Genomic DNA, 25155 nt, shown 5'->3' with positions numbered 1-25155 from the left:
GCACATGGCAATGTCAAAATGAGTCCTCACAACTATTTACAGTCCACTCCTAATGTATCCGGGTTCAAAGATTAAAGTGCACTTTGGAGTGTGATCTGCTCTTTACAAGTCCCACCTCAAATGTAACCATTGTATTTACTCAGATATCTGCATACTCTGTTTTAGAGCAGACATTCACAACAGTCCCAAGTCACTTACTGCACATACTGTACTCACAGGAATCACCTATATCTGTGGGCTGAGTTACGGCCTTTATACCTGAGGGCAGAGAGTGAACTGAACATGTGCAGCAGGGAGGTAGGCCAGTGCTCAGATCCTGACAATGTGGAGGTAGGGCCATTTCCTTTAGTGTAGTGGGTGATGTATTTCTCTGCATATAAATGCTACACTCCTCCTCTCACTCTCTTCATGAGACCCAGGCCCCCTGCTTTGGGAAAAAGTGATTGACTGAGTGAGTAACTCCTCACTCACCTAGCCTGTAACTCCAGATGTTCAGTGAAATGATGGAGATATGAGAAAGAGAGAGAGAGAAATGAGAAATGAGGGAGAGGGGAACAGAGAAAGGGGGGAGCAGATCAGAGAGCTGTGTGCTGGCAGAGAGTTCCCCAGGACCGGACCTCAAGCATGCCGGCGCTGGGCGGGTAGCTAGGCGGTGTGGGGACCCAGCGGACACCAGCCAGCTGGAGGAGGAACAGAGTGGTATTGTATGGCTGACAGACGCCTCGTTGGAGGAAGCAGGCAGGCCCCAGCAGGGGTGGCCTCATTCTGGGCCCCGCGGGCCCCCGGCACTGACGTACTATTCTCCCAGAACTAGGTCAAACATAGAGCAATACTGGCGCACAGGAGAACACTCAACACATCTCAGAGACAAAATGGTGGAGCAACTTGAAAGGTTTAGGCTGGCTCCTCAACCAAGACAGAAAGTGACACAGAGACAGAGAAGTATACTCTGACTATGTAAGCGTCTACACATTAAGTGTATGGAGACAAACAGACAGAGACAGACAAGTCCTTAAGAATTAGTCAATTTGGGAGTTGTGATACAGGGCCAGAAATGGTCATTCTGCACACTTATCATATATAATGAACTCACAACACAAGTTATCCAAATATATTCTTTATGTGTGTTACTGTACACTCTTTTATCTGACTGGGAAAGTGAGGAAGGTGTTCCTCTACCTTCCAGAAGGAGGCAGTGTTCCCATTCAGCAGTCCTATACACTATTACCAGCATCCATTTTGCTCTCGATTCTCTGCAGTTTCTGAGCAGCAAAATGATAGCAAAGACAGTACAGTATGAAGATAGGCACAGAAACTGCTTCTCCAATAGAAATCCTTGATCGTGCTTGTAGGTGATGTCATGGCGATATTGGCTAGCAAAGCTCGTGCGCAGAAACATGTCATCGGGTCTAACGGTCGTCTCGCGCGGAACTACGCATGTGCAGGCCGTCAAATCAAAGGCACTCCTTCAATATCAATCTGTTTTTGACGAAAATTAAATCATGTCAGTTTGTCACTTTCACAAGGTTGTGCCTTCAGATTTTGAGAAAAGGTACAACTAAGAAAGAATTTTTCACTTCTCTCAATTACTTTTTCACTTCACTCTTGCGATGTTGCACCTCTAGGTTTAGAAGCTCTGTGATGATAGCCAACTGTATAAGCACCCGAGTTATGGGAATACCTTGAGACTGATGTGGGCACCAAAATGGCTGCCACACATTGCTTGTGGTTGAGAAGAGCTTTGCGTTCTGCGAATGTAAGAAATAGAGACACATACAATTATTGGTAGGACTGGAGCAAACCTCTGGCTGTAATACTGTATGTGTACACAAACCTAATACATAAACTGCCCTTGAAATTCACCCATGTGAGAAACATTTGGTATGGGGGCAAAGCATCACAGCCAACCTGAATCAACATGAAAGTTTTTGTAACAAAAAAGAGACTTAAGAGTTTATATGTGATTGCTTCTTTATCTTTGCAAATACTGTATAGAAAACACTTATGGTAACATTTCCAGACATTTAAAGCACGTCTGAGCCTTCAGACAAGACATGACACAGTAATCTACAGCTTTATAAACATTCTCTCCTGTCATCCTGCCCTGTGTCCCGGGCTCACACCCTCTTAACAGCCAGTTCTATGGAACTACATATTCACAATTTACTTTAAAACACTGGTGCTGTCTTTGATGTTCCCTTTGTTTATTTAAAATAGCTATCAACATTTAATGCTGTAATATTTGGAAACAGATATTTTTTTTTGTATTTACATAAGCTTATTGAATGAGTTTCAAATACAATGTATATATTTATATATGTACGTACTGACCAGAGCCATCTTAATAAAATCTGCTTCAGTCACAACAGAAAAAATACATGACCCACCCACTGTGAGTACCAGTCCATTCAAAAGAGTCTTGTTAGAAAAGGGGGTGGGAGGGGTGGAGCTCTTGTGTCGTGGAGGCTTCTAGTTGCACCAAAATGGTCGCTCGTACCCTTCGACAGCACAGGGAAACTGAACTGTGTGTGTCTGTTCATGGACTCAACACGCATCCAGCCCACGAGACATAATTGTTCCCTTAAGGTGTCTGTACAGAAAACTGCCCTTGCCAACTACACCTAATCCACATAAAACAATGTAACTAAAAGGTGTAAGGAGCTTGAAGCACAACATACCTATAATACATTCAGCACAGGCCAAGAGGCTTCAGGCATTCTTTATGGATGGCTATTTTTGGGGTCCTAGAACATCGGTTTCTGTGACTGTCACATTTACTTACCCTTTTCATACAAAACAAAACAAAAAAATGTGGCAAATGGTCACATTCCTGTTTAAATTTAAAAGGCCCTGCAGAGCTTCCCAAAATGGATGCCACGAAGGCTGTGACAGGTTTTACACTTCTAGTTGGATTACTAGGCCATTATCGGTCATGCTCTCTCTCCTGACCATCCTTTTTCTTAGATCACACATTCCAAACACACATGCACATGCACGACTACACACACACACACACACACACATGCACACGTTTGGGATTGCGGGACAGAGACCAGCCTTGGTATGTTAGAAGTGAGGCACAAAATCAACAGACAAGACACAGCTAAAAGACTCACTTTTGGTATGCTTCCAAAAAAGGAATCAAAATGTGATCGATAAGAGATGACGCTCTTGTGGCCTAATAAATATGTCAGGACCTCCCTCCTCCCGGCAACCTTCCACACATATATTAGAGTCAAGGCTTTCTCTTTATATCCCACATTTAACAGTGCTACAGGCATAACTCGTAACTCCATAGTGCTGTTGTTTTAAAGTCAGAACATGAGGCAGTGATCTGGGATTCTTAGGAAGTGATCTGGGCTTTTGATTGGGCGGGAAGGGGTGGGTAAGGGGTGCGAGGCGGGGTAAAGAGGCAGAGTCTCTCTGCACATTGCAGACAGACAGACGGACGGACAGACAGCAGCGTCGATTGGGAATGTCTTATAACCATTATTCACTAATCTCTAATGGGCAGATCATGCGCTTCAATGGCTATCCAGATGTTTGAGGACCTATTTATCCAAAGAGGCAGTGCTAGTTTAGTTTCGCTTCCCCATATGTTACGCCTCTTGTGGTTCCTTTGTCCTCCTATTTTTCCCTTTTTAAAACTACGTCCTCGTCATTCTTTAGTCGGCGTTTGCGGTCTGTGCGTTCGTCAATTTTAGTTTTTTCCTTAAACCAGAGTAGAGTAAGAGAGACAGAGAGTAGAAAGACTGCCCCGGCTACCCCTGTGCACCTCCCCTCACGGCTTGCGACCGGGGGAGGGGGGCGGCAACCCTGGTGCTCAGCCATCCTCCTCGGGGGTGGAGTCATCTGGAGCGGAGTCGTCAGTGGCGAACTCGTCCGAGGAGCCACTCTTGTGGATGCGTCCATCGCTGCGCATACTGTGGAAGGTCTTGCGGAAGGCTTCCATCATGGAGTGGGCCAGCTTCTTGGCCTCCAGCTTGCTCTCACACTCCACGGCGTGGCAGTCCATCTGGAAGGTCAGGTCGTCGTTGATCTCCCGGTAGATCCAGGCGAACACATTGGGGCTCGTGCAATGGTCCGCCGTACAGTAGGCGATGCGCGCCACCTGGTACGTGTCCATGGTGACCGAGGCCTCACCGCGTCCGTCCAGGTGGTGCAGGCGCACCTGGAAGGGCCGGATCTCCAGGAGGGAGTTGGCAGGGAGGTGCTCTTCCTGGGCCAGTGCCCTGCGCTCCCACAGGCCCACCACTGCCGACTCTGTGCAGCCCGACAGGAACTGGGTCCCTGAGATGGTCACCTTGCCCAGGTACATCACCTGTGGAGAGAATGCAGAGAGAGGCTGTTAAACATCTGACAGCATCTAGTGGCACGAAACTATGACTGCCTATATCAATGCTAAGGTCATGGGTTCAATTCCTGTAGGGATCACATACACACATATTATAAGCAATGTACCCTTATGCATTCACTGTACTATAAGTGTCTGCTAAATGGCATATTATATACGTATCAACAAGAAACAAATATGTACACTCAGAATCATTCAGCCGAGTACTAGTTGCAAATCAATGGTTTTCAATGGACACCATTTGTAAGTCTCCAGACGTGATGAGAGGTTTGTCTTTTTGTATGTGGTGACTGTGCTGACATATTGAGGGACGTGTGTGTTATTTTCCCAGAGGGAAAACACTGTGTGGAGCTGAGAGTCTTCTTCCGGCTGCAGCAGCCAGCCAACACTACAGAATACCATAGTAGTGACACACTACATACTGGGAGAGGCTACTACACTGTACTGACAGACTCTACTCTTGAGAAAGAGAGAAAGAGAAGTGGGAAGTGGGTGAGTGGGAGTCAGGAGAGGGGACAGTATAAAGGATTGAGGGAGGGAGGGAGGGAGGGAGGGAGGGAGGGAGGGAGGGAGGGAGGGAGGGAGGGAGGGAGGGAGGGAGGGAGGGAGGGAGGGAGGGAGGGAGGGAGGGAGGGAGGGACAGCATAAAGGGTTCAGGGAGGGAGGGAGAGGGGACAGTAAAAAGGGTTGAGGGAGGGAGGGAGAGGAGACAGTATAAAGGGTTGAGGGGTCAGAGGATGGAGGGAGGGTTGAGGGGACAGTATAAAGGTTTGAGGGAGGGAGGGAGGTGGGACAGTATAAAGTGTTGAGGGAGGGAGAAGGGACAGTATAAAGGCTTGAGGGAGGGAGGGTGTACAGTATAAAGGGTTGAGGGAGGGAGGCCGAGGAGAGAGAGTATAAAGGTGTAAACCAGAGGGCTAGAGAAAGGTGAACTGAACACAGCCTAGTTTCTCAGTGGGAGCGGGTCCAGCCCAGGCCTAGGTCCAGCAGGCACAATGGCTGACTTGAGAGCTCTCTCTCTCTCTCTCAATTCAATTCAAAGGGCTTTATTCAATTCAAAGGGCTTTCACTCTCTCTCTTTACATGGTGCACTTTATGACTTTATAAAAATACACAGGGGAGGTGCCTGGTGGGAGTAAAGCACTTGCAGACTTTCTCCTCTCAGTATATGTTTACAGGGATGGGGAGAGAGAGCGATGGAAGGGGGTTGGGGAATACTCTCCAGAGTTTACTCCATGTGGCCTCCTGGCTCCATTCCCTCACTTCCTCAGCTATGTGTGTAATGTATTAAATATCAGCAAGCAGGTCATGAAGAAAAGGAAAAAGTTCAAGACCAATCTCCTTTCCACCTCCTTTATCACCTGATTTACTTAACAAAAGGTTCATAGGTGGTCCAGGTATGACATGACATGGCACAAGTGTGTGCGGGGGGGCTTTCCTCTTTGTTGTATTTTTGCACCTCTATGGTTCTCACAAGCAAGGGGGAGGCCAGTGACATCAGAGTAAGCACATCAGACCCACCCCTTGATTGGCCAACTCTTGAAGTTTGCAATTTTGCTCAGAACATCTTTTTTTATTTCCCTTAAGTGTGTGAACATTGTTGCATTTGTACATGGGATATTGTTTTTCAACTGGAAAAGCTCAGAAATAGCTGGGGTATTTCTTTAAAAGCATAACATGTGACATCAGAATGCATCGTACATCTCTAGACCCTAGAGCAAGCTGGCAAAACGGTGCATCATTAAGAGATACAAACGTGAAGACACAAAACACTGTAAACAAACAACACAATAGTTACTCTGAAAGATACAGTGCTATCTGATAATATGTCAAGGACAGGGGCACACAGACGTCCAGTAGTATCAATGAAAGATTGACACAGACAGGAACTATGAAGGAGACAAGCGGGGAAAAAAGGAGAAAATATAACTTCTGTGACTTTTGTCTGGACGTTTTTTCTTCCCTGTGAAAGTTTTGTTTAGTCTGTGACCACAAGGTCTAAATCTGTCCCCTCTCTCTCTCAGTCTCTCTCTCCCTCTCACCCTTCATCCCTCCATCCATCCATCCCTCCCACCCTCTCTCCTTCCTTCCCATTTAGACACTTTTTTCCCAGTCCCAGTCGTTCCATCCACAAACTATTAAAACCTTGTAGTGGTGAAGCCTGGGAGAACAGAGGACAGAGGACGGTCTTCAGGCTGGCTAGCTGGTGTGGGAAACACTAATCCCCACCACATCACACCACAGAGAGCCCAGCCAATAGAGTAACCACAGCCAGAGCCAAGGCAGACCAAAATCCCTTTACATCCACAGTCCTGTCTGCCACCAACATGACCAACTGAACCACTCTGTAGACTTGGAGAGAAGGGGAAGCACATAGAGAAGCGGCAAGAACGCAAGCAAGAGAGAGTGAAAGAGAGAGGAGACAGAGAGCAACCCATGGAGTAAGCGAGACAAAGACAGATCAAGCGAAACAGAGAGAGAGGGAGAAAAAAAAGGAAAAAAAATAGAAAACAGACAAGCAAGAGAGAGTGACAGAAACAGAGAGATGAACAGAGAGAGAAAACGAGAGTACAGAGAGAATCCTAGTCACTAGACCCAGCTGTAGCAGCCTCAGCCTTAGCATCAGGCAGCATGGTTGTCATCAGGGGGCAACCGCCACATTTCTCCCCCGAAGCTTCTCCAGCAGATTCATCATGGTGAAAACCTCTGGAGCACCCCCAGAGGCCAGGCGGTTAGCCAACCGACCACACTGACACCCCGTTCTCAGCCAACTGACATCCACTGACATCCACCCACCAGGATATTCACAGTGGAAATACAGTATAAATCAAGAAATAATTCGTTGTTATGGTCTTTTGAGGGAATTATTTCATTTTTCCTTTATTTTTTTATCTACTTAGTAGTTGAGTGCGGGCTGGCAATGATGGCCTGTGGATGGCCTTTGTACTGGATATATAGACATCTTACTATTAGACTGCACAAATATTTGGATGAAGGCTTGATGCCAATAACGCATGTTAAAAAGTAATAATTGAAATCTACCTTAGCATTCAAATCCAATCTATGTGTCTGTGAGATCTATCTGTCCAACTCAATTCTCTGACACTATCCCCACTCACACTGTCCCCGCTGTCACCTATAACGTCCCATCTGTCCCCATGCCAGGAAGGCCGTACTCTGCTCTGTGTCAGGCAGCTCTGGCAGCTCTGGGAGTGGCTAGGGGACAGCAGGGACAACTGGACCATTCTAGAGGCCCCTGGTCTACCGGTTGTACTGGGTGACCAGTGAGCACACCTCACCACATGCATGCACGTACGTATGCATAAACCCACACACATAGGCATACACACAAACACACATGCATACACACGTGCTCACACACGTGCACACACACACATACACGGTGTGGGAGGTGTTTGGGGTTGCTACAGGGGAACAGAGGCCGCCTCTCTTCCTCCGAGGTTGGCGCTCCACAAAGAGTCCCTCACTCCTCAGTCTCTGCAGTATTTATGTCCTCAAAACCCCTCATTTACAGCAATTCTCTTTGGTCTTTGTAATATCACACAGACTAAACATGTTTGCTCTAATACAACTGAAGGGAAAAGGGGCAGGGAGGGGAAGGAAGGAAGGAAGGAAGGAAGGAAGGAAGGAAGGAAGGAAGGAAGGAAGGAAGGAAGGAAGGTCGGTCAGTCGGTAGGTAGGTACCCATGACCAGCTCAGAAACCAGATTGCATAGCGGAGAAGGTACGGTGGGATTCGAAATGGTCGGTGATCTGTTTGTTAACTTGGCTTTCGAAGACTTTAGAAAGGCAGGGTATTATAGATATAGGTCTGTAACAGTTTGGATCAAGAGTGTCTCCCCTTGTGAAGAGGGGGATGACCGCGGCAGCTTTCCAATATTTAGGGATCTCAGACGATATGAAGGAGAGGTTGAACAGGCTAGTAATAGGGGTTGAAACAATTGTGGCAGAAAATTTTAGAAAGAGAGGGTCCAGATTGTCTAGCCCAGCCGATTTGTAGGGGTCCAGATTTTGCAGCTCTTTTAGAACATCAGCTATCTGGATATGGGTGAAGGAGAAATGGGGGAGGCTTGGGCAAGTTGCTGTGGGAGGTGCAGAGCTTTTGACCGGGGTCGGGGTAGCCAGGTGTAAAGCATGGCCAGCCGTAGAAAAATGCTTATTGAAATTGTCGATTATCGGTGGTGACAGTGTTATCGGTGGTGACAGTGTTTATCGGTGGTGACAGTGTTTTCTAGCCTCAGTGCAGTAGGCAGCTGGGAGGAGGTGCTCTTATTCTCCATGGACTGTACAGTGTCCCAGAACTGTTTGGAGTTTGTGCTACAAGGATGCACATTTCTGTTTGAAAAAGCTAGCCTTTGCTTTCCTAACTGAACTGTACATGATACAGACAATGTCGTCGTTTCATTATTCTCCTTAAAGTGTGCTCAAAAATATGTAATATCTCTAGATTCTGGAAAAAATATATAACTTAAAGTTTGACATTTAGCTTTATCTCAAAGTACCTGGTATTGGAGCTGAGAGCGCTCTATAGAACCCAACAGGATCATAGAATCTGGAGGACAGAGAGAAAGGGGGAGAGAGGGAGGGGAGAGAGGGATAGGATGATAAAGAGGGGAAAAGAAAGAGAAATGAAAATGGGAGAGAAAATAGCAAAGGATAATAAGTTCCTAACTTCCCTGAAAAGTTGCATATTGCAAGGGCTATTTGATGCTAATGTAGTACGCCATAGGATGTTTCTGTGCTGGTCAAGGGCAATCAAGTCTGGAGTGAACCAAGGGCTATATCTGTTCTTAGTTCTACATTTTTTGAATGGGGCATGCTTATTTAAGATGGTGAGGAAAGCACTTTTAAAGAATAACCAGGCATCCTCTACTGACGGGATGAGGTTAATATCCTTCCAGGCTACCCGGCCAGGTCGATTAGAAAGGCCTGCTCGCTGAAGTGTTTTAGGGAGCGTTTGACAGTGATGAGGGGTGGTTGTTTGACTGCGGACCCATTACGGACGCAGGCAATGAGGCAGTGATCGCTGAGATCCTGGTTGAAGACAGCAGAGGTGTATTTAGAGTGCAGGTTGGTCAGGATGATTTATATGAGGGTGCCCGTGTTTACGGATTAAGGGTTGTACCTGGTAGGTTCCTTGATAATTTGTGTGACATTGAGGGCATCTAGCTTAGATTGTAGGTTAAGCATATCCCAGTTTAGGTCACCTAACAGTACAAACTCTGAAGATAAATGGGGGGCAATTAATTCACATATGGTGTCCAGGGCACAGCTGGGGACTGAGGGGGGCAACAGTGAGAGACTTATTTCTGGAAAGGTGGATTTTTAAAAGGAGAAGCTCGAACTGTTTGGGCTCAGACCTGGATAGCATGACAGAGGACTCAACTATTTTGCCAGTTCACTTCAACTATTTTGTGGACCGAGTCCTCTTCACATTCACTCCTTTGGAGTGTTCGCAACAAAGAAAAACTGCCTGAAAGGATCCAAGTGTGAAAACACCCTTAGAGACTTTGTAGAGTGGGACAACTATACACAGGAATTGAGGAACGGGGGATTGATAATCTTATATAGATGAAATTAGCCTGGGTGCCAGTCTGTTTCTGCTCAAGGCTACTTCCTTGTTGTGGTCATACCAGAGAATGACAAGTTGTCTGCAGCAATAGACTAGACCCAGGCTAAAATAAGAACAGTCACAGGTACGTATTGTATGTGAAGTTTGTACAGTTGGGTTTGTCCCAGAGCTATAGTATCAGCATGGAGTGTGTGTGTGTATGTTTCAGTCAGGGACAAAGGTCATTTTAAACTGACTCCTGAACAGAATCTCAATGTGCATTTGTGACCTCACCATGACAACTTTACAGCAGTCTGTGTTCATGTCTGGTATAAACGTTTGAAAACAGGAGGAAACGCTTCCTTTCCTCCTCTGATGATTTACAGCGATGAAATAATGAGGGGGTGACAGTCCTCCTCATCTGGGAAACTGGAATGTTAGAGCGATGTGTGTGTGTGTGTGTGTGTGTGTGTGTGTGTGTGTGTGTGTGTGTGTGTGTGTGTGTGTGTGTGTGTGTGTGTGTGTGTGTGTGTGTTTTCTTTTTGATACTGTCGCAAAGCTAACTAAAAAGCAGCATTCCCCAAGTGAGGATGGCTTTCACTTCAGCAGTAATAAATTCATTAACTTCTTTGAGGAAAAGATCATGATCATTAGAAAGCAAATTACGGACTCCTCTTTAAATCTGCGTATTCCTCCAAAGCTCAGCTGTCCTGAGTCTGCACAACTCTGCCAGGACCTAGGATCAAGAGAGACACTTAAGTGTTTTAGTACTATATCTCTTGACACAATGATGAAAATAATCATGGCCTCTAAACCTTCAAGCTGCATACTGGACCCTATTCCAACTAAACTACTTAAAGAGCTGCTTCATGTGCTTGGCCCTCCTTGAACATAATAAACGGCTCTCTATCCACCGGATGTGTACCAAACTCACTAAAAGTGGCAGTAATAAAGCCTCTCTTGAAAAAGCCAAACCTTGACCCAGAAAATATAAAAAACTATCGGCCTATATCGAATCTTCCATTCCTCTCAAAGATTTTAGAAAAAGCTGTTTTGCGCCGCAACTCACTGCCTTCCTGAAGACAAACAATGTGTACGAAATGATTCAGTCTGGTTTTAGACCCCATCATAGCACTGAGACTGCACTTGTGAAGGTGGTAAATTACCTTTTAATGGCGTCAGACCGAGGCTCTGCATCTGTCCTCGTGCTACTAGACCTTAGTGCTGCCTTTGATACCATCGATCATCACATTCTTTTGGAGGGATTGGAAACCCAAATTGGTCTACACGGACAAGTTCTGGCCTGGTTTAGATCTTATCTGTCGGAAAGATATCAGTTTGTCTCTGTGAATGGTTTGTCCTCTAACAAATGTCCTGTGTACATTTCGGTGTTCCTCAAGGTTCCGTTTTAGGACCACTATTGTTTTCACTATATATTTTACCTCTTGGGGATGTCATTCGAAAACATAATGTTAACTTTCACTGCTATGCGGATGACACACAGCTGTCCATTTCAATGAAACATGGTGAAGCCCCAAAATTGCCCTCGCTAGAAGCCTGTGTTTCAGACATAAAGAAGTGGATGGCTGAAAATGTTCTACTTTTAAACTCGGACAAAACAGAATGCTTGTTCTAGGTCCCAAGAAACAAAGAGATCTTCTGTTGAATCTGACAATTAATCTTGATGGTTGTAAAGTCATCTCAAATAAAACTGTGAAGGACCTCGGCATTACTCTGGACCCTGATCTCTCTTTTGATGAGCATATCAAGACTGTTTCAAGGACAGCTTTTTTCCATTTACGTAACATTGCAAAAATCAGACATTTTCTGTCCAAAAATGATGCAGAAAAATTAATCCATGCTTTTGTTACTTCTAGGTTAGACTACTCCAATGCTCTACTTTCCGGCTACCCGGATAAAGCACTAAATAAACTTCAGTTAGTGCTAAATACGGCTGCTAGAATCCTGACTAGAACCCAAAAATTTGATCATATTACTCCAGTGCTAGTCTCCCTACACTGGCTTCCTGTTAAGGAAAGGGCTGATTTCAAGATTATACTGTTAACCTACAAAGCATTACAATGGCTTGCTCCTACCTATCTTTCCGAGTTGGCCCTGCCGTACATACCTGCACGTACGCTACGGTCACAAGACGCAGGCCTCCTAATTGTCCCTAGAATTTCTAAGCAAACAGCTGGAGGCAGGGCTTTCTCCTATAGATCTCCATTTTTATGGAATGGTCTGCCTACCCCTGTGAGAGACGCAGACTCGGTCTCAACCTTTAAGTCTTTACTGAAGACTTATCTCTTCAGTGGGTCATATGATTGAGTGTAGTCTGGCCCAGGAGTGTGAAGGTGAACGGAAAGGCTCTGGAGCAACGAACCGCCCTTGCTGTCTCTGCCTGGACGGTTCCCCTCTCTCCACTGGGATTCTCTGCCTCTAACTCTATTACAGGGGCTGAGTCACTGGCTTACTGGTGCTCTTTCATGCCGTCCCTAGGAGGGGTGCGTCACTTGAGTGGGTTGAGTCACTGACGTGATCTTCCTGTCTGGGTTGGCGCCCCCCCTTCAGTTGTGCCGTGGCGGAGATCTTTGTGGGCTATACTCTGCCTTCTCTCAGAATGGTAAGTTGATGGTTGAAGATATTCCTCTAGTGGTGCGGGGGCTGTGCTTTGGCAAAGTGGGTGTGGTTATATCCTTCCTATTTGGCCCTGTCCGGAGGTATCATCGGATGGAGCCACAGTGTCTCCTGACCCCTCCCGTCTCAGCCTCCAGTATTTATGCTGCAGTAGTTTATGTGTCGGGGGGCTAGGGTCAGTTTGTTATATCTGGAGTACTTCCCCTGTCTTATCCGGTGTCCTGTGTGAATTTAAGTATGCTCTCTCTAATTCTCTCTTTCTCTCTTTCTTTCTCTCTCTCGGAGGACCTGAGCCCTAGGACCATGCCTCAGGACGACCTGGCATGATGACTCCTTGCTGTCCCCAGTTCACCTGGCCGTGCTGCTGCTCCAGTTTCAACTGTTCTGGAACCCTGACCTGTTCACCAGACGTGCTACCTGTCACAGACCTGCTGTTTTCAACTCTCTAGAGACCGCAGGAGCGGTAGAGATACTCTTAATGATCGGCTATGAAAAGCCAACTGACATTTACTCCTGAGGTGCTGACTTGCTGCACCCTCGACAACTACTGCGATTATTATTATTTGACCATGCTGGTCATTTATGAACATTTGAACATCTTGGCCATGTTCTGTTATAATCTCCACCCGGCACAGCCAGAAGAGGACTGGCCACCCCTCATAGCCTGGTTCCTCTCGAGGTTTCTTCCTAGGTTTTGGCCTTTCTAGGGAGTTTTTCCTAGCCACCGTGCTTCTACACTTGCTTGCTGTTTGGGGTTTTAGGCTGGGTTTCTGTACAGCACTTTGAGATATCAGCTGATGTACGAAGGGCTATATAAATACATTTTATTTGTGTGTGTGTGTGTGTGTGTGTGTGTGTGTGTGTGTGTGTGTGTGTGTGTGTGTGTGTGTGTGTGTGTGTGTGTGTGTGTGTGTGTGTGTGTGTGTGTGTGTGTGTGTGTGTGTGTGTGTGTGTGTGTGTGTGTGTGTGTGTGTGTGTGTGTGTGTGTTTGTGAAAGCCCAGCCCATCTGAAGGTGGGTCTGATACCTTCCTGTATACTTGGATACACACACGAATGCACCCGTATGCACACACACACTCACATACAAAATAAACACACGCATCAACACACGTCAGTGCTCAAAAGAATCTCACAGGCAAACACCAGAAAGCAGGTGGGTAGGGGTTTCACATGGGTCTAATCTATTAATCATACAGACAGTGAGTTATCTACCCTGATGTACTCCTTCTCAGGAGAGAGGCTCGGAAACTCCTCATAGACCTCATATGCAGACTGAAAGAAAGCCAGACAGACAGACGGTAGGCATGGGCGGTATACCATATATACTGTATACCGGGGTATTTGGAAATAGCCACGGGATGGTTTTTCAAGCCTGTCAATACTATTTTAGTTTTTTTTATACTTTTGAATATTTGTAGCTACTTTTAAAAACCTGCAGTCAATTTGCACAATAAATTAGGAGATAAAGAAGATTGCGTTCTTCATTTCACCTGACAGATAATCTTTCATTATGATGTTTACCGGTAGTCCCCAGTCACGTGGAGTTTGTTTACAAGCGCACAATGACAAGAGGCAAGAGACCGGATTGTGAGTGAATTGCTGTTGTGCAGCACGGGACAGCTGATGCAGTTAAAGTATGGAATTCACAAATAAATGTTTGCCTGCTAGATATCTTATAACTATTAAATTAAATGTCTAAAATGTGCTAAATGCTCTGCAGTTGTGCATTTGGTTTACCAATTTAGTAGCTACTATATCTAGGTGGTTAGCTTCTTCCAAAATCAAGCTTTGCTTAGTAACAGCAGATAATTACCTCCTGGATTAAGAGCCTTGCTGTCTAATATTAGTTTTGTGCGTGCAGCAAACTGTGAGTAGCATTTTTCAGTTACTTGTATAACTTTATGAGCTGGCACGTCTGCCCTGCAAATAGTTTAAGTCAGAGACTGTATAAAATGTTCGCAATGCGCTTGTTAGCATTTAGTTAGCATTCTCTGTGGGATTTTACATGTTCTTGTTAGCATTGCTAACCTCTGGATTACAGAGGCTCAGGGGGGTTTGAAAATAGTGGCCCTTGTGTTCAATGCCATTATTACCGAATATCCCGGAATGGTACAAAGTCTGTGTGAAGGTATGACAGTCTGGATTCCGCCCAAGCTGAACGGATGGACAGCCAGACAGTGGCTGCATTCTCTACCTTTTTACACAAATACACACACAGACTTACAACTCAATCCTCTCTCTGTGTGTCTCAGTGACGACCCAGCGGGTGTGTCAGAGACAAGGGGTCCGGGCTTGTCAGTCTGTCTGCTAGAGGGATTGACATCTCCTCAAGTGTAATGATATGATGATCTGTGTGTGTGTGTGTGTGTGTGTGTGTGTGTGTGTGTGTGTGTGTGTGTGTGTGTGTGTGTGTGTGTGTGTGTGTGTGTGTGTGTGTGTGTGTGTGTGTGTGTGTGTGCGTGCATATAGCGTGTGTGCCGTATAGTGTGTGCATGCCGTATAGTGTGTGTGTGTGTGTGTGTGTGTGTGTGTGTGTGTGTGTGTGTGTGTGTGTGTGTGTGTGTGTGTGTGTGTGTGTGTGTGTGTGTGTGTGTGTGTGTGTGTGTGTGTGTGTGTGTGTGTGTGTGTGTGTGTGTGTCATCTTTGACGAGCTGATGATAACTCATCTCAGTCCCCGTTTGTGTGCTGCAGCCTCGCAGTCTGACTGGTGGCCAGGGGGCCTAAATCATGCAGCCTGGGCTCTACATAGCTCCACAATTTCCACAGATTCCTCTCATTTCTCCCCATGTGTTTCCCCCAGCCCAGCCTCCCATCCCTCCTCCGGCCTTCCCTCCATAGCTAATTGCTAACAGTGCCAAGCGCTGATCCTGATGAAGGCAGCATATTGGTTCCATCTGAACATTCTGAACACATTGACCAGAAAAAAAGACCAGGGAAAGCCAAAGCCTTGAGGGCCCGAGGCAGAGGAATGCCAGAGAGTCAGAGTGGATCACTCACATACAGACAGACGGTCTGACACAAGGATAGGCATGCAGACAGAGCAGACTCACAGACAGAGAGAGGCAGACTGGCAGGCTGTGAGGCGCAGGAACAGTGGGTTGGTGGCTATAACAGAGTTAAAGCATGGATATGAAGAGGGGACTGTGAAGAGAGGAGGGAGATGTGGAGCGATAGTGTGGCAGCAGCCATGTGGGTGACTGACGAGGGGTACAGAATAGTAGAGTAGGAAAGTCAGAGGTTGCATTGTAGAAGGTAGGGGAGTCAGGTGGGACAAGCCATAGATGGGGGGAGAGGCGCTCAGATCTAAGATCACATTGCCCTAACTCCAATTCTAACCTTAACCTTTAGGGGGTTCAAATAATATCTGACCCTCTATCAGTGGTTAGGTTAAGGCCTGATAGGTTCTGAATACACATATGATTCCTGCTAGCTAAAGACACATGACTTTGCTGTAGTTGGTTAGAACTGCAGAGAGATGTGCTGTGAGACAGACATTCAGAGAGAGAGAGAGAGAACATGGTTAAACATTAGCTTGTGTGGATAAACATGTGGCCACAATTACCAGCACTGGGATTATGGAGGATACTCTCTCTCGCTCTGTCTCTCTCACACACTCTCTCTAGACTGTCTCCTCTCTCTTTTCCTCTCTCCATCTCCATTTTTTTCTTGTTTTTACTCAGTATCTTTCACCCGGTCTCTCGTACATGCACACACGCACGCACGCACGCACGCACACACACACACACGCACGTCGACCACACACACACACTTTACAAAAGCCAAAGCTGAACCATGACTGCCAAGAGAGTACAGACTGTTTGTGCAGATTATTATTTGTGAAATAATCTTTGTCATTTCTTCTTGTTGAATCACCAGGAAAAGACCTAACTCATCACATGAACACAGCACATTATGAGTGACTAACACATAGTAGAGACCAGCGAGAAAAGAGGCAGAGAGAGAGAGAGAGAGAGAGGGAGAGAGAGAGAGAGAGAGAAGCCAGGGGGTCAAGAGCAAACATCCGTAGATCAGCTTTCCTAAACCCAACAGGGAGACAGACACTGACAGGAACATCCTGGCTCTTTCTCTCCTCTCCTTTCCAGTCTCCTCTCGGCCCAGACAGAGGGTAGGTGGGAGGTGGGTCAGAGGGAGGTGGTGGGTCGAGTGAATGGGGGTGGAAGGGGTGGGGTGGTTATCTGTGTGTGTGTGTGTGTGTGTGTGTGTGTGTGTGTGTGTGTGTGTGTGTGTGTGTGTGTGTGTGTGTGTGTGTGTGTGTGTGTGTGTGTGTGTGTGTGTGTGCGCGCGCGCGCACGCGTGTGTGCAAATGTGTGCGTGTGAAGCAGTAGGACACGTCCAGCAGCTGCATTCCCCCCTCCTCTGTACATCTCCCTCTCTCTCTCTCCCTCTCTATCCCAGACTGTTTACTGAATGGAGACGCACAGCTGGTTTGTGTATCAGGGAGGAGAACAGAAGAGATGAGAAGAGAAAGAGATAAGATGAGAAAGAGTGAAGGGCACAAGTCCAGCTGGAGAAGTGGAGTTTTGGGAACGGACTGTGATGTTCAGGTACTTGTGTTGGGAACACTTCTCATAAAAACACTGTGCACTTTTGCCTGGATGCATTCCAAATCTAGGCTAACTCACATACCATACTGAGGACTGACAACACAGGAGGCTGCTGAGGGGAGGACGGCTCATAATAATGACTGGAACGGAGAAACTCCCTTAATACAGTGTGCAAAGCTTGTAGCGTCATACCCAAGAAGACTCAAGTTCTGTATTTCACTGAAAGAATAAACATTGTGTTTTCGAAATTATAGTTTCCGGGTTTGACCATATTAATGACCTAAGGCTCATATTTCTGTGTTTATTATATTATAATTAGGTCTATGATTTGATATTTGATAGAGCAGTCTGACTGAGCGGTGGTAGGCGGCAGCAGGCTTGTAAGCATTCATTAAAACTTTACTGCGTTTGCCAGCAGCTCTTAGCAATGCTTGACACACAGCGCTGTTTATGACTTCAAGCCTATCAACTCCTGAGATTAGGCTGGCAATACTAAAGTGCCTATTAGAACATCCAATAGTCAAAGGTGTATGAAATACAAATGATATAGAGAGAAATAGTCAACGCGTCATAATTCCTATAATAATGACAACCTGAAAAATTTCTTAACTGGGAATATTGAATAACTGGGAATATTGAACCACCAGCTTTCATATGTTCTCATGTTCTGAGCAAGGAACTTAAACGTTAGCTTTTTTACATGGCACATATTGCACTTCTACTTTCTTCTCCAAAACTGTGTTTTTGCATTTTTTTAACTAAACTGAGCATGTTTCATAATTTATTTGAGACTAAATAGATTTTATTTATGTATTATATTAAGTTAAAATAAAAGTGTTCATTGTTCATTCAGTATTGTTGTAATTGTCATTATTACAAATATATATATATATATATATATTGATTATTGGAGGACCAAAAAAAGTCAATACCGATTCATCTGTATTTTTTGGTCCTCCAATAATTGGTATCGGTATTGAAAAATCATAATGGGTCGACCTCTAGGCTGAATACTTTCCAAAGGCACTGCATTTAAGGAATAGGTGGGTATTTTGTATTTTCCCATTGTCTCTACTGAGGTCCCTCTCTGTAGGCCTCCCCTAACAAAACATTACTACCAAATAACTCTGTGAGAGTTCTGCAATCCTGAGGCGGTTGTTAACATTCTTCTCTGTTATTGAATCAGCCCAGTACAGCTGGCTCAGGACAGAGCTGCACGTCAAAGTGTGGGAGTTTGTTTAAAGATATTCTCCGGTGCTTTTGTATACTTTTTAGTAGTTCTGAAAGTAGCTCCAGGAGCCAAAAGTGGTCCCTGAAAATTGCGACTTACATCACAAATGTGCAGATATGTGCACCACGTCATTGCTATCTCGCTCTACTGTGAGTGCGTCTTGCTACTTGTCACTCAAATGGTGAGGTGCTGAAGCTCATTGGCTGAAACTCAAATTGCTGGGGGCTAGGGTAAATGTAGGGAAAATGGATCCGCACAGCTTTCAGAAAACAATTGTTTTCAAAATAGGGATTTCGTGGCTAGCTAATTGAGGTAAGTAATTCTGCTCATAGATTATGCATGTATGAACTACACATGGACACGTCCAGCCCAAAGCGGGAGGTTGAAAAAATACTTACTAGTCGCCAAAGTACCGTCTTTAAGTATGTGCTTGCTGGCTTCTGTTGAAGAACAATACCTGTTTGTTTGTATGTGTTTGTGTGTGGGTGGGAGACTGGGGACGGGTTTGTGTATGTGTGTAGACAAAACAGACGCTGTAGGCTACATCCCAGTGAGTCCACAGAGCCACCTCAACACCCACAATGGGGTCCTTCACACTCCCAGAACCCCACAGCATTCCTGCCACCAGACCAGATGTTTTCTGTGAGATTCTATCCACTATCTGTCTCTAAACCAACTGCTTGTTGTACTGCACTCGCCCTTCAACATCTCCTGTTTTTATATCCCCCTCTCCTATTCAACATTTTCATTGTTCTTTTCAAAGACGAAAATACAGAAGTGCTTTGTTCTAACACTTCTCTAAAATTAAGTTAAGTGATGTTGTGTAATGCAAGCAGAGACAGGAAGAGAGATGTTGAGGAAAAACAGACTTGGGTTCAGACTTGGGTTCAGACTTGGGTTCACAGATACTTTGATCGTTTGCTTGAGTCTGCCTGGAGTGTCAAATAGGCCGGTTTGAACGTTATGGGACTTTTCTATTGGTTTATTAAAGGGATATTTTGGGATTTTGACAATGAGGCCATTAATCTAATTCCCCAGAGTCAGGTGAACTCGTGGATACCATTTTTATGTCTCTACATGCAGTTTGAAGGAAGTTGCTAACTAGCGTTAGCGCAATGACTGGAAGTCTATGGTATCTGCTAGCATACCATAGACTTCCAGTCATTGCACTGACGCTAGATAGCATTGTCTGGCGAAACAACTTCTAACTTCCTTCATACTGGAGACATAAAAATGGTATCCACAAGTTCATCTGACTCTGGGGAAGTAGATAAAATCCATAAGTATCCCTTTAAATCAGGCACATAAAGCAAACTAGAGTGAATTTGATATCAAAGGGACCAATCTGAGGAAAGCCCTGGCTGAGATTGTCAGCGTCAAGAGAAAGTAGTTAATTTAAAGCAGACATCTGCCTTACACAAACACTTACACAAACACATACACACACACCATCTCACACACTTACATTAGAATACAAAGAGACACCAGTAACACACACATCATCTCACACACATTAGAATACAAAGTACAAAGCGAGACAAAAGCATCACTGACAGACACATGATCTATGATCTCACACTCGCTTCTCTCTTGTTTTTACTCTCTCCCTATCTGTCAAACAAACACACATACTACAAAGCTTGAAAATCTGGCTTGAGTGTTTTTCCTTAGAATCACACAGTGAAATAGAGCTAATGTAATATACAGAGACAGGACTGGGACCAGAGAAGAATTTCCAAGAGCTCGAGGGATTCTGTCACACATAGTGCACAGCTCCCGACTGACCCAGATGGTTATGAAATCCCTGTTCTCCAAAACAACTGAAAACAGACAATAATACTCCTACCCTTCCCTGGGTCTGCAAACAGAATGCCAGTATCCTCTCAAGCAAACCAAAGACTCCAGGGAAGATGTGCTCTCAAACTTTTTAAGTGTCCATTAAACCAATTGGTCAGAGTAAAATGACCAACATTACACAAAACTAAATCAATTCAAATGTATACTGAACAAAAATATAAACACAACATGCAACAATTTCAAAGATTTTACTCAGTTACAGTTCATTTAAGGAAATCAGTCAATTTAATTAAATTCATTAGGCCCTAATATATGGATTTCACATGACTGGGAATACAGATATGCTGGTCACAGATACCATAAAAAAAGGTAGGAGCATGGATCAGAAAACCAGTCAGTATCAGGTGTGATCACCATTTGCCTCATGCAGCACAACATATCCTTCTCATAGAGTTGATCAGGCTCTTGATTGTGGCCTGTAAAATGTTTTCCCACTCCTCTTCAGTGGCTGTGCGAAGTTGCTGGATATTGGCGCGAACTGGAACACGTGGTCGTACCCGTCAATCCAGAGCATCCCAAACATGCTCAATGGGTGACATGTCTGGTGAGTATGCAGGCCATGGAAGAACTGGGACATTTTCATCTTCCAGGAAGTGTGTACAGATCCTTGCGACATGGGGCTGTGGATTATCATGCTGAAACATGAGGTGATGGCGGCGGATGAATGGCACGACAATGGGCCTCAGGATCTCGTCACGGTATCTCCATTTGCCATCGATAAAATGCAATTGTGTTCATTTTCCGTAGCTTATGCCTGCCCATACCATAACACCACCACCACCATGGGGCACTCTGTTCACAACGTTAACGTCAGCAAACCGCTCGCCCACACAACGCCATACACATAGTCTGTGGTTGTGAGGCCGGTTGTACGTACTGCCAAATTCTCTAAAACGACATTGGAGGCAGCTTATGGTAGAGAAATGAAAATTCAATTCTCTGGCAACAGCTCTGATGGACATTCCTGCAGTCAGCATATCAATTTCACGGTCCCTCAAAACTTGATACATCAGTGGCAGTGTTGTGTGATAAAACTGCACATTTTAGAGTGACCTTTTATGGTGCCCAGCACAAGGTGCACTTGTGTAATGATCATGCTGTTTAATCAGTTTCTTGATATGCCACACCTGTCAGGTGGATGGATTATCCAAAGGAGAAAGGCTCACTAACAGGAACATAAACCAATGTGTGCACAAAATTGGAGCGAAATAAGCTGGAATGTGGAACATTCCTGGGATCTTATCTTTATTTCAGCTCATGGAACATGGGACCAACACTTTACATGTTGCGTTCTACAAATGTATATACACTGCTCAAAAAATAAAGGGAACACTTAAACAACACAATGTAACTCCAAGTCAATCACACTTCTGTGAAATCAAACTGTCCACTTAGGAAGCAACACTGATTGACAATAAATTTCACATGCTGTTGTGCAAATGGAATAGACAAAAGAGTTTGAGCAGACACATGCACATTTGTGTCCTGCTGGAGGTCAAAACATCAGCCAGGAAGCATAGGAACTGAGAAGTGGTCTGTGGTCACCACCTGCAGAACCACTCCTTTATTGGGGGTGTCTTGCTAATTGCCTATAATTTCCACCTTTTGTCTATTCCATTTGCACAACAGCATGTGAAATTTATTGTCAATCAGTGTTGCTTCCTAAGTGAACAGTTTGATTTCACAGAAGTGTGATTGACTTGGAGTTACATTGTGTTGTTTAAGTGTTCCCTTTATTTTTTTGAGCAGTGTATATATAAATCTAAGTATAACCTTGAGGTTTAAGCAGATCTGGTTGTTTGTTGGGTTGAAGGGATATGAGTTCACAGGGGCAGGGGTAATCAGTCTTTCACTTGACAGACCACGATAAGACCAACTAGGGAGGTTAACATAAAACAAATAAGAGAATGCAGTAGTGGTGGTGCGTGGGTAAAATCACTGAGGAAAAAAAGCCATATTACAACCTATGTGTTGTGATAATTATGTTGTTTGCTCTATAACCCGTTCATACGCCACAATGGTATATAAGGCAGAGACAACAAGACGACAGTCACGCAATGGCAGAATAAATTGAACCACATCTTTGTTTCATCACATAACCGGAAAGCACAGCTGTCCGGTGAAGTCCACAAAGCACATTACATGTGACAAACAGTTGCATGACCTACAGCATGGCCAAGCAAGTTAATGTTTCCCACATTTGATTTAGAACCACGGTGAGTTACCCCAAGTCGGAAAGAAAACAGGAGCTGCCTGCGCTTAGTCTAACACAGTGACAACTTACCAAAAACAAACCATTTTAGGCCTAGTCCAATCAACGTAAGCTAAATATCATGTGGCTGTCCATGGTACTGATTTTGTGCGTGTGTGTGTGTGTGTGTGTGTGTGTGTGTGTGTGTGTGTGTGTGTGTGTGTGTGTGTGTGTGTGTGTGTGTGTGTGTGTGTGTGTGTGTGTGTGTGTGTGTGTGTGTGTGTGTGTGTGTGTGGGTGGGTGGGTGGGTGTAGAAAATCATGTTGCCTCACCTACATGTAGAGGAACGCCATAGAGAAAATATGTTTTGTTTTTGTTGTCCAAGACTATGCTACCTGACTTCCTTTCATTGGCAACGATGAGCCAACTAATTAACATTAGCCTACTACATCTAGCTACATATTGAACTTCCATCCTCTGTATTAATTAATGGTTGGATCAGAATCAGCATTGTAATCATTGGTGAGTACGGAGAATTAAGTAAAACCACAAGTCCAAATCCCTAAATCCAAGGCTTACTTAGGAAAGGGAAGATTTTAGCTAGGTAGCTAGCCAAATGCTCGCTGGCTTCCATTGCTATTGAATTCAATGCTACGTCTATGTCATACTCTTTTTGGCCAGACAGCATCAGATACATGGGCTACACATACAGACACAGAGGAGCGCTGTTTCGCTCGCTCGGATGCTTTCTCCCGTGAGATACATTCAACCACTTGCAAATTTAAGGAAAATGATGAAACACAGATGAAATATATCACTTTTTTGGCTTAACCTTGGCATCCATTAGTATATGCCACTGAGAGAATGCTAAATGTTTAGAAAAAGTCGTTTTTTTAAATAAGTCTTAAGATCAACTGTCTGTTCAGTAAGGCTGAGACAAGTAGAGGGTAGATAAGATGAAGAAGAAGCCTGATGAAAGGTCTGGTGGTGTAACAGATGCCATCCTGTCAGAGAGACCACACTGCGACTGGGAACCAGTGTTTTCCAGGGCGTCTTTAACCAAAGTCGTCAAAAACACCAATTAAACAAGTTCCCAAGGTAGAGAGAGGGAGGGCAATATAATGCTAGCGGAAACGGTGGAGTGAACACTGATGCTGAAGCTTTTAGATGGCGAGCAGCAGAGTACCCAGATCCTCAGAGCACACGTGGCCTCAGCTTTGTCTCCATGGAAACACTGTGCCACTGCTGCCCTCCGCAGCCATGTCGTTATATAATCAAGGATATGCCAGGCGATTAGCTCTCGCCAGAGCCAGGCGATTAGCTCTCGCTTTCTGGATCATATCCAAGTCACCCACACTCACAGGGGGTGCTTGTATGGTTCTTTGTTTGGTTAGTCAGTGTTCTGTCTCAAAACTGGGAACACCGAATGGAAAACTCAGCTCCCTCCCAAGCTGCAGCATCTTTTTTCAGAAGCACACTGAAATTAGGAGCTTTCCTTTTCCTCTCCCTGCTTCATTACCTGGAGGAGCAGTAGATCTCAGAGCCACAAAGCGCGCACACACACACACACACACACATACACACAGAGTGTGAAAGCTTAGATTCCTCTCTGAAGGTAAGTAAGAGACTAATACCCCTCTGCAGCAGCTCTGAGTCAAGGTGGTTCCTACCAGTGTTGACTGAGTGACGAGGGAGTGGTTGGAACGTGGTTGGAACGCGTGTTGACCACAGCTATGGACTCCATGGCAGAGATTGGGATCTGGGTTGTAGAGAGAGCAGGGTAGGGCAAAGAGAGGCCCAATCCCAAATCAACCCCATACCACCCTAGGCACTTGTTGAGATCTGAGACGATTGTACAGGTATGAGCAATATGGTATTAACTTCACCTTGCGCTCATGACAGGCTAGGATGAAGATTCTCCATATTGTTTATTCCTATCCAAGGCTCTGGGGTTGGGAGAGCAGAGAGCAGGGCAGTGTCTGTGCAGAATCATTGATCTACAAATTACCTCAGGCCAAAATAACTAGGCCTGTGTGATCAAGATTAGCAATTTTGTGCCTCATCTTGCTCAAACTGATCCCTTCAAACACACTGAGAGTCTCCAGTTAGACAGAGGCTGTGGGTTGGGGGAGGAGAGAGGGGAACAGTGAGAAATAGCTTTTCATCCCAGCAGCCGTTAGCATTGGCAGGGTGACAGCAGTGGTTGGGTTGGGATAGGTGGGTGGGTGGTTGCTAGTGCTGGGAATTGCCAGGGACCTCGCGATACGATATTATCACAATACTTAGGTGTTGCTAGTGCTGGGAATTGCCAGGGACCTCGCAATACGATATTATCACAATACTTAGGTGTCAATATGATAGGTATTGCGATTCTCACAATTCTATATTTATTGCAATTCGATACTGTGATTGTATTTCGTTTCAATGTTCCAAACATATCGCTCACCATATGTCTTCTGCAGAGGTACAAGAGAGAGACATGAGAAAATAAGTTTTGATCAGTCATGGAAATAAAAGTGCTGAAAAATATAACTATCGATTTAAAAATATATATTATTAACTGTTTCTCTCTATCTCAAAATAAACAAGAGGGGGGGTATTTGGAGGGGGTAGAGCGGAGGGGGAAACCTGGAGCATTCGCTGACAGACCAGCTATCTCACACACTGACTGACTGACTGGTTGATTGTCATGCTGAAACACACGTTCATGCTGAAACACATATAAACGCACACACTCAATGCTGAAAT

The 25155-nt window shown here is 45.0% G+C and overlaps 1 protein-coding gene across 1 annotated transcript in view; it reads right to left on the bottom strand.

Moving 5' to 3' along the window:
* Positions 1 to 1953: 1953 nt before the first annotated feature.
* Positions 1954 to 25155, bottom strand: part of LOC129822074 (PTB-containing, cubilin and LRP1-interacting protein-like) — a 39792-nt gene continuing 16590 nt past the window's right edge. The window contains exon 3 of the mRNA XM_055879960.1: positions 1954 to 4321. Coding sequence (XP_055735935.1) covers positions 3824 to 4321 — 498 coding nt within the window. The 3' untranslated portion in view covers positions 1954 to 3823. The remainder of the gene's footprint in view (positions 4322 to 25155) is intronic.

This window comes from Salvelinus fontinalis, chromosome 24 (assembly GCF_029448725.1).
Source record: "Salvelinus fontinalis isolate EN_2023a chromosome 24, ASM2944872v1, whole genome shotgun sequence".
Taxonomy (NCBI): domain Eukaryota; kingdom Metazoa; phylum Chordata; class Actinopteri; order Salmoniformes; family Salmonidae; genus Salvelinus; species Salvelinus fontinalis.
This window is presented reverse-complemented; position numbering and strand designations above follow the sequence as displayed.